The 10,036-nt window shown below is 37.6% G+C and overlaps 1 protein-coding gene across 2 annotated transcripts in view; it reads right to left on the bottom strand.

Moving 5' to 3' along the window:
- Positions 1 to 2,111: 2,111 nt before the first annotated feature.
- Positions 2,112 to 10,036, bottom strand: part of PLPPR5 (phospholipid phosphatase related 5) — a 131,357-nt gene continuing 123,432 nt past the window's right edge. For both annotated transcript variants that reach the window (XM_073810569.1, XM_019919187.3), the window contains exon 6: positions 2,112 to 4,890. In XM_073810569.1, the coding sequence (XP_073666670.1) occupies positions 4,858 to 4,890 (33 nt within the window). In that variant the 3' untranslated portion in view covers positions 2,112 to 4,857. The remainder of the gene's footprint in view (positions 4,891 to 10,036) is intronic.

The following is a 10,036-nucleotide window of genomic DNA, read 5'->3' as shown; positions in this document are numbered from 1 at the left end:
GAAGGTCTAAAGGCCTTTTTGAGTAAGAACAATATCTCTAGGGAAATCTGATTAATACTCAAAATGTATCAATATTTTGGAAAGATTTTTCTTTTTTAAATATCAAATTTAAAATACACCTCTTTTCCTCAATTTTAAAATACACCTTTTTTAAATATCAATTTTAAAATGCACCTCTTGTTTTCCTCCTGGGAAGAAAAAAAACTTTTTCCCCTTTTCTACAAGTGATAGTATTTCAGTGCAAAATGAAAATGGAAATGAATTTATAAATGCAGTAATATGAAGGTCAACAGGCCAAAGGATGGTGTAAGAATCACCCTCGTTAATATTGGCATCTTTGAGACGTAAACTTTCAGTTTTTGTCTGATTGTTGGAGGTGGTTTCATGCCCACTCCTCTGTATTTCTTTTTGTCTGGAGGTCCTTGTGAGCAAGTGCACAGATTTGAAAATGGCAGTGTGAGTTTAGAATTTAGATCCTATAATCCATTCATGGCTCACAATCTTGGGGTGGTGAGAGCAAACTTAATTTTTACTACACCTTGATCATGTCCTGAGGCTCTATCAGACCAAGAACCAACTATGATCTAAAGTGAAGGAGACAGGAAAGAAGAATTTGAATACTTTTATTTTTACTTCTTGGAAGAGAATCATTCATTTAAAATCTGGAATAAATTTCCTTAATTGATATTTTTAAAGAATCATAACTCACAAAACTCAGAAAGACCATGCCTGCCAAATGTGAGATCAATGTTTGTAAGGTGTAAATAGAACCATTTGGTATATGTCCAGGGAAACTTTTTAGAGTATAAAATAAAAATTTAATAAATGGTACCCTAGAGGCAGGAACAAGTGATACTGAGCATGGCCCCGTGGGGCTCCTAGGCACAAAACCTTTCTGTGTCCCCCGTTTCTTTGATGACAGGAAACAGCCTTCATTCAGCCTCCATGACCTTCCCTGAGTTCCAATGGGTAGATCCAAGCAGTTGTTAATTAGCGAAGGGAGAGGATGCGAGACCAGGGAGAAACAAACAGTCGAGCAGCCTTGGGGCAAGGTCCTGTTTCCCCATTAACGGATACACACAACAATATCTTTGAACTATTTTGCAGATACTGAAACCCCCTCCAGGTGGGAGAAGTTAACGATTAACGATGGTATGCTGCACACAAGCATGTAGACCCCAGACCAGCTGGACCTGAAGGTTGATGATGCTGACTCCTACTTACCTACCCACGAACCCATTAGAAGAATATCCATGAGCTGATCACACCCTTTTTGAACAATTACTATAAAACTTTTCACTAGGCTTCCCTGGTAGCGCAGTGGTTGAGAATCCGCCTGCCGATGCAGGGGACACGGGTTCGTGCCCTGGTCCGGAAAGATCCCACATGCCGTGGAGCAGCTGGGCTCGTGAGCCATGGCCGCTGAGCCTGCGCGGCCGGAGCCTGTGCTCCACAATGGGAGAGGCCACAACAGTGAGGGGCCCGCGTACCGCAAAATAAAACAAAACAAACAAACAAAACTTCTATCTTCTCCAAGGGGGGCCACATAATTTTTCGAGGCAGGAGCCCACTGTGTCCCCTTTGCCTGGCAAAGTAATAAAGCTACTCTTTTCTACTTCACCCAAAACTCTGTCTCCAAGATCTGATTCAGCAACTGTGTACAGAGAAGCTGAGCTTTCGGCATCACAAGGTCATTTACAACTAGTCTTTAGCATCTTGCTCATACATAGGAGGCAGATTATGTAGTAGATTGTGTACCTGCTCAGTATCCCATATTGTCTCCAGGGGGTTGTGATTTGTAAATAAGGAAGTTGGTGAGATCCCAGGATGGCCCATGGGATGCAGAGGGTCTTTTAGCTGCCCAAAGAACTGGTCCAATCTGAACCACTGTGATCCCCTTCCAAACATTCTCCAGTCGCTCTGGCAATCTGACTTCCATCAGGATAGTCAGCATTCTTTATTCCTCTACCCCCAAGAAAGAATTAATACCTGGGGAAAAAAAATCAAACTTAGGTTTTTTAATTTAGTTTTTAAATTTTATTTGAAAAATACAATACACAGCAGAGAATTATTTCCTCCCCTACTGCTCTTTCACAAAGGAAACTGTATGGTAAATGGAACTGAGATATTTGGCTAGGATAGATCCTGAGAAAAGAGAGGCCCAGTTAGAAGTGGAATAGACAAAGTCTGTCAAAGAAGGTTCACCTCTCTTTTAACATAAAAGATCCTTTTAGATAATCTTAGGAATCAGATAAAACATGTGCAGAATTTCTGCCATGCAAACAGAGACTACTGAAATTTTCAGGCTGACCAATTTATACTGACCTGGGCCCCAAGTAACTAGAATAAAAAGATGTTTTTATCAGAAAGACATGTGTTTGCCTGCTTTCACTAGACTACCTATGTACATATTTACAAATGAATATTTTCTTAAATGAGTTTTATCATTATTCTCAGTAACAGCATCATGGTTAAGGGCTCTTTGCTGACTTTTTGCCTTATGCATGTGTATCCTTTTTATCCTTCTGAATTTCCTTCATGGCAGGATCATTCACTGCACAATCTTGGGTCCATGACATTTAAATATTACAGATGACCTTACTCTGATCCTGGTTTAAATGTGGATTTCTGAGGAATTTATAACTCCTGCATTTAGACCAGGTTTAACCAGGTACAGAGATACATTTATATATAATATATAGCTAAGGCTTCCAACAAGAAAAATGTGACTAATTGATTCCTTGAAGACTGATGCTAGAACCAAGAGAACAGATCTCTTTAAGTCTTACTTGTAATCCTGCCTCCTAAGATATTATGATCATTCCCTCCACTTTCATTGCCAGTAAGTGAATTCCACATCACTGTTATTTCCTAAAAAGTCTTTAATGAGGGTCAAAGGCATTCCAAGCTTTTTTTGTGTTCTAAATTTCTACCGGAACTGAATTTTCTAGAGAAGTCTGAAAGGTAGAAACGTGAATTTTCTGTTTGTTTGTTTTTCTGGCCCTACTAAAAGTGCTTTAACTCCCACGGTGATGAAAAAGAGTAAGTAACATCTAATTTGGGAGTAATGGACAAGTCTTTGGTTATATTTATTTTCTGATTTCTGTTAAAATCACAGAGAAAATTAAAAGTTTGTTTCCTTTAGCTCTATCAAGGTTGGGAAGAATCTTCTCGGTCAATTAACCACTTCTCATATAAGACAAAGCTACTCTGCGTAGCTTTGAAAATCACAAAGTTATTGTTGAGCAGTACATTGAATGGTTTTCTCAGAGTCCAATTTATTTTCCTTATATTATGATTTTCATCCTTAATTCCACATGCTCAGTGTAAGGGAAGTCCCTCAGGGCCTCTCCTGAGGGGTGGGGTTAGGGCATGGGGGTGAGGGTTGCAGGACAGACATCTGATTTAGGTTTTGACTTTACAAAAGACCTCACATCTAGACTCTTGACGTTATTTTTAAATAGGATTATAAATTGGCTAGTATATTGTTGTGCTTTGAAAAGTGTTCGTTCTTCTTAAAACACAAATGTTTAAAATACAGCATAACTTTATAACTTTATTTTGGCATGTCTTCATTTTTTGAAGTGTAGATAGTTGCCCAGACTCCGTTGACCTCTAAAAGGCCTCGATGTGTCCAAAATGATATGGCAGCTGTGGCATATTTAAAAAGAATACTAGGGTCAGAAAATCTAAATTTAAACTTTAACTGCCTCTTACTAGTTGTGTGGAATTGGGCACATTACTTAACCTGCGTTGTCTTTATTTTTCTCATCTGTAACACTAAAGCCAATCTCTTAATGTTTACCCAGGGTTACTGTGAAGATTAAATGAACTAATAAATGAAAATGTACTTTGTAAACTATAACGTACAACACATACGCAAAGTAAAATACATTAACTACATTTCTTACTTTTATATAATTTAAACTGAGCTGTCAGGGTGTGGTTCTTTGCCATTTAAATTATCTGGAAACTTGACTAGTAAAAGAATGGAGCCTTAGACCACTCTTGAGACCATTATCAGTGGAAAAATGCTCAATAAATAGGTATCATTGCTAAGGATTTAGTCACTTTGACTCTCCTAAACACTGCCTGAATTCAAAAACTACAAGTCAACAATTAAACCACAACTGTCAGGAACAAAAATCCAAATAAATAATTTTTAATTATGATACATTACTTATTACAGTAAAAATTGGCATTTTCCCCTTCAAAAGCAGAAGCACCAGTCTTAGAATTTATAGTATGAATGGTATTTTAAGTGAAATATAGCATAATATTATGTGCAAACATTATTTTAGTACAGAACATACTTTCTAAAAGTAAAGTAATTTCACACACTGAAATCTGTTAGAATGGAAATAAGTCATGCTGAATAATGAAATAAAAACCCCCATGACTTTCAAAGTCCACTTCAAATGAAACATGGTGTGCTGCCGAATAGAAGATACATGAAAAATTAAAAAGCTTGACTAGCTCAAAATAGAGGGACTTCTTACACAAATACGACTCGCGTAGAGGTTTCTTTTCACATGGTCTCAGTGATTCTGTGAGAAACTGAAGTGAATGTTTTATTTCAGAATTAATTTTTGTTCATTGGTCATCATTTTTTATTGAACCTACTCTGTGTGAGGCTTTGTCATAGGTGCTGGGGAGACAGAGAAGAAAGACACAGTCCTGCCCTTGAGGAGCTCACAGTCTAGTGGGGGAAACAGATAAGTTGACACTGATTTTTAAATTATAAAAATGATTAGACAACTTGATAAACGTTTTTGTCATCAAACACACTTTGGGTGTTATGAATGGATGGTGAAAAGGGACGATGTCCAATGCAGTGAAAGACCATCTGCTTCAATATCATGTGACTTCTGCGAAGGCAGTGATGTGGTTCTGCAAAAAGAAAAGAATTAAAAAGTCAGAGCCCTGGGAAAACTGGCTTTGTAGAAGATTCAGTGCTTTTACAAATAATCATTAGCCTCATATAAAGCTGTAGCCCAGGTATGTTTAAACTGCAAAAGCATACAGCATTATTTAAATGAGTTGTACATATTATTACATAAATTTGGCTGCTAATTATATATTTTATTCAATATTATTAATTAACCAAATAGAGTAAAATGTTATACCTGCCTTATTCAAAATTAGCACTGAAATTTGGAGAGATAAAAATGGCAATGCCAGGCATGTTAATATTCTGTTCAGTGTTAATGAAATTTTAATGCTGCATGTTGAAGTTTCAGACTAATTGCTCCCTGTGAGACAGATGGCATAGAAGGAGTGGTGAAATGTTCAGACTGAAATGGCATTTGCTAGTTGACAAAGATCTCCTTTAAACATTTCATTTTTGATGCATGAATCCAGACTACAGACTGCAATCTCTGTTGTTTACCTCAACCAGAAAATTCTTGAAGGAGGTTTTAAATTTTTTTTTGTTGTTGTTTGTTTAAGCAACTGAATTGTGTGCAAAGGAACCCTGCGGAATGGCTAATATTTAAATGGTTTCAGACATGCAACAGGCCATACCATGGCTGCTGAAATACTGCAGTGGAAAATCGACATGACATAATTAATCATGCCACATATAGGTCATGTCAAGAGCTAACTTAAGTGACAGCCCCAACCACTAACAGCAGCATTATGGAAGGGTTTTACCATCAAATTACCTGTTTGGAATGTTTTTCATAGTAGCTTGGACTCTTTATAAGTCAAAGACATCATAAATAGAATTTCACATAATGAATGCACGCCATGAGATTTCTTCCATGTATGTGTAGCTCTTTTCAAGGTAAGGTGTTTTAAATAGCTAAAACATTTTCTGAATGTATGTGAATAAGTTAAAATTCATTTTCACTGAATTGAGGCATATTAAACACTAGAAGCATATTACTAACCACAGCTTAAGGCATTATTTTCTAGGTGTGACCCACTTAAGCCTAGAGAAAAACAATATCAGTAAGAATCAGTAGTGAGCAGAGCATGTGGACCCTTTTACTAACTGCTTGACAAGACCTTGGGTACTTTAATTTCCCATTTAAAAAAATGCATGATGAAAATGTTGGCAAATTCAACAGTTCATCTCTAAGTTTTCTTGAGTTTTCCTTCCAAAAGCACAAGCATGACTTTAGGACAAAAAATGTTTGTCAGAGTTATATAATGCACTATGATTGAGTAAAAGCCATAAGAACTGTGGAAACAGTACATCATAGTTTTATTTCCAGTGGCCCCATGGGGACGTGAAATCTGCGAACAATTTGATATACAGTGTTTCAGTACAAAACTGACAGGAGTGCACTCCTCTGGACAGGACCTAGCACATAGTAATTTCTGGAAAGATGCTAAGATATAAATTGAAGATTAATCGGTCAGTGGCAAATGGAGGGTAGGGAAAGGGTGAAGACATGACAGTAAAAAGAAAGGAAAGGAGATTAAAACAAAGGAGAAGGCTTCCCTGGTGGCGCAGTGGTTGAGAGTCCACCTGCCGATGCAGGGGACACGGGTTCGTGCCCCGGTCTGGGAAGATCCCACATTCCGCGGAGCGGCTAGGCCCGTGAGCCATGGCTGCTGAGCCTGCACGTCAGGAGCCTGTGCTCCGCAACGGGAGAGGCCACAACAGTGAGAGGCCCGCGTACCGCAAAAAAAAAACACACACACACACCAAAAAAAAAACAAGGGAGAGAAAATGGATGCTGTTCCAAAGGCCACTGGCCTAGGTATCAGTGTTCCCTTAACCTAAATAATAAAGTGTCCACAAGGCTCATTAAATTTGCTGAAGATGATCCAAAGTGAAGGGGACAGCCATCACTTTGGAAGATAGAACTGAAATGTTAAAAGACCTTAATAAAGCAAAGAAAGTATCAGAAACAAATCACTGATAATCAGTGCAAGGGAGAACACAAGCAGAGTAAGAAAAACCAAGGGATAGGTACAAGCTGGAGAGAGTGACAAAGAATGTGCAATGACTGACTGCAGGGAGAGCATATAAATTATCATCTAAACCTGGACATAGTGGGGTAGAAAAGGGATGCTAACCATACATAGGAATGACAGGCTTAAACTGGGGCTGTCCCAAATAGGGACACGAGGTCACCTTAGAAATGAGACATTGAATGGATAACTGTAAGTGTGCTATTGAGAACCAGGAAATCCTAGATTCAGTCTTGCCATTTAAAAGCACGTTTTGTGGCTTCCCTGGTGGCGCAGTGGTTGAGAGTCTGCCTGCCGATGCAGGGGACACGGGTTCGTGACCCGGTCTGGGAAGATGCCACATGCCGCGGAGCGGCTGCGCCCGTCAGCCATGGCCGCTGAGCCTGCGCGTCCGGAGCCTGTGCTCCGCAACGGGATAGGCCACAACAGTGAGAGGCCCGCGTACCGCAAAAAAATAAAAATAAATAAAATAAAAGCACGTTTTGGTGACCACTAGATCTTCCTTTCACTGCCCATAAATTCTGAAGGATATTACCCCTTTCTTTATGCTAAGTCATTACCAGGTTAAACTTCAAGGGTAAACAGTTTGTTTCCAGACTGACTCCACTTTTAGATCCCAGGGCTCTGGGGAAATGCCTGCTTTTTCCAATTAGTACCCTTTCACTTTCACATCACAATTAAGCTCTAATCTCTGAGTTGATTTTTCCTATTTGACTGGAATCAGAAGGGTTCTACTTGGGGCTAATCATTTAAAGATTGTCATTAGGTAAACAGAGGAAAATAAATAACAAAGTGACTATGCAAAAGGAAGAGAAAATAAAGGGGAAATTTAATAACAGTTTCCAAGTACATTAAAGGAGTATACAGAGAGCACAGGGGCCATCTGTTTATTAATTTCACTAAGAGCAAATAAACCCACACCACAGACTGAAAGGGATGGACCTTATATCTCAGTATGCTTTAAGAAATAAGATGAATTCTCGTCTAGCACAGGAGAAGTTTTTCCCTGAAAGAATCTAGAGAAAGGGCAAACTAATTACTTAAAGTCCTTACCATCTATAAGACTCTATGATTCTATATTATAACAATTACATGCATGTAAATGTATGATTTGAAATATTCAAATGGTATAATTCCTATGCAGGAAGTTATGACATTGCTCACCTCATCAGCATTTTTCTCAGTAATATTTAAAAAAACAGAATTGCACTTAATATTTTCAGATCACCTGTCTTAAGGAATGGACTCCTTATGAGGCAAACTAGGTGACAAGGATTTTCCCCTTTTAATCGAGCTGAATTCTTAATATGCAATACTAAATCTTATTAGTAGATGATAGTGCAAACACTCAGCAGGCAAACCAAAAACTCATGCATAGAAGCTTAATTCAGAGTCACAAGAAGAAAGTGGTCATATAAATCATCAGTGCAATTATACATACAGAAGATTAGAGTGGAGATAACAAAGCTTGTGTCCAAAGAGTTGAAGATTAGAATATGCTACATCCATTAGAAAGTGTTCATTCAAGTCCACAGCAAATCAGTGAGCAAAATACTGAATCCAGTCCTTGAGTGCAGAGGTCCCATGGAAAAACAAGCGCTTGTTTCTGAAAAGTAGTTTTGGATTCTTAAATTTGATAAACTCTAAGTCTCTAGCATATCAATTTTTGAAGCCTTAAGTTCTATGTGAAAATTTCTGTTTTCCTATTTATTCTATACCCCCAGTTGTATAAATTATGCTTTGGAATTTTAAAAAGTTACTTAAAACAAAATTGTCATTTACTTATGACATGAAAATTTGGTGATGACTTGCCACCTGACAAGATCTGCCACCTGCCATTTCTCTTTGAGAAAACAGAGATGCAAAATGAGTACCTCAGGTAAGAAAACAAAAAATAGTCACTACTATTAAGGGCTATTTCATTGAAGAACACTAATTTCCCATTAATGAGTGAAAAAAATCAGTGAAAAAACAAAATATATTTGAATAAATATATACAAAATTTTATATTGAATAAAAGTAACAATAACAACCCAAACAATCTAGTATCTAGATCCCTTTTCGTTGTAATGGAAACCTGCACAAAAGGACACGGTTTCTGTATTTGGCTTAGCTTTGCAACCAATTCCAACACCAGTGCGCTCTAGCGCACATACGTTTATTGCCTTAATTGAAGGTGTTCACAGTGGCTGATTCCCATTATCCAGCTGAAGAGCCTTGCAAGACAGCCTTTAAAGGACCTTCCCTGTGAATTTTCTTCTTGACCACTCTCAATAGGTTGGATTTGGGACACCTACAAAATGTGTTTTATATATTATTTCAGTGTTTATTTAAATACTGACTGACTTACTTGGATAAAGTGCTAGTCTATTTAAAGTTCTACGCTGTTATATTGCTGGACCAAATGCTGAGGTTAAATGTTGTTCCAGTTTCCTTCTTTCTGGATGATTATAAACAGCTTTTGTTTTTTAACAGGAGGTTATCAGCAATCAGCTTTTATGCTAAACTTAAGCATAAAATGGGATCTGTGCATATGATGGCTAACTCAATGATTTGTGTACTCAGCTCTATTGGTAAGGAAGCTGGGTGGCACAGTGGACTCTGCAGTCAGGTAGTGTGAATGCCAAGTGTTTGAAGGTGGGCTCCGTACCAACTGAAATTTTCACAAGCAATTTAACCTTTCAGAGACTTAGCTTTCTCATTTGTGAAATGGAAATAATAATACCTATTCAAATAGATTTTTATTAAGATTAAATGAGATGATATGAACAAAGGTCCTTGTCTCTACTCAAACATATCATTATATCGATAGTTGTCTGTAAAAGCCAGAGAAACAAGATAAAAAAGTAAAAGAAAAGAAAGAAAAAGAGAGAGAATGAAGTCAAGAAGATTTTTATAATTGGTTGGAATTTCACAATGTTATAGTCTACAATTCTAATATCCAAACAAACTTTAAAACCCAAATGTTTCTGGTAAAATTGGTGCAAATTCATTTGGTGGTAAAAAACAAACCTGAATAGCTGTGAGGCAATTTGTACTCTGTTATGCTGTGGAAATATCCATCTTTGATTACAAAGTGATGCCCAAGATCCTGCTTGTGTAACAGAATACA

The sequence above is a fragment of the Tursiops truncatus genome, chromosome 1 (genome assembly GCF_011762595.2).
Source record: "Tursiops truncatus isolate mTurTru1 chromosome 1, mTurTru1.mat.Y, whole genome shotgun sequence".
Classification (NCBI taxonomy): domain Eukaryota; kingdom Metazoa; phylum Chordata; class Mammalia; order Artiodactyla; family Delphinidae; genus Tursiops; species Tursiops truncatus.
The sequence above is the reverse complement of the archived record's forward strand: the minus strand, read 5'-3'. Positions and strand labels throughout refer to the sequence as shown.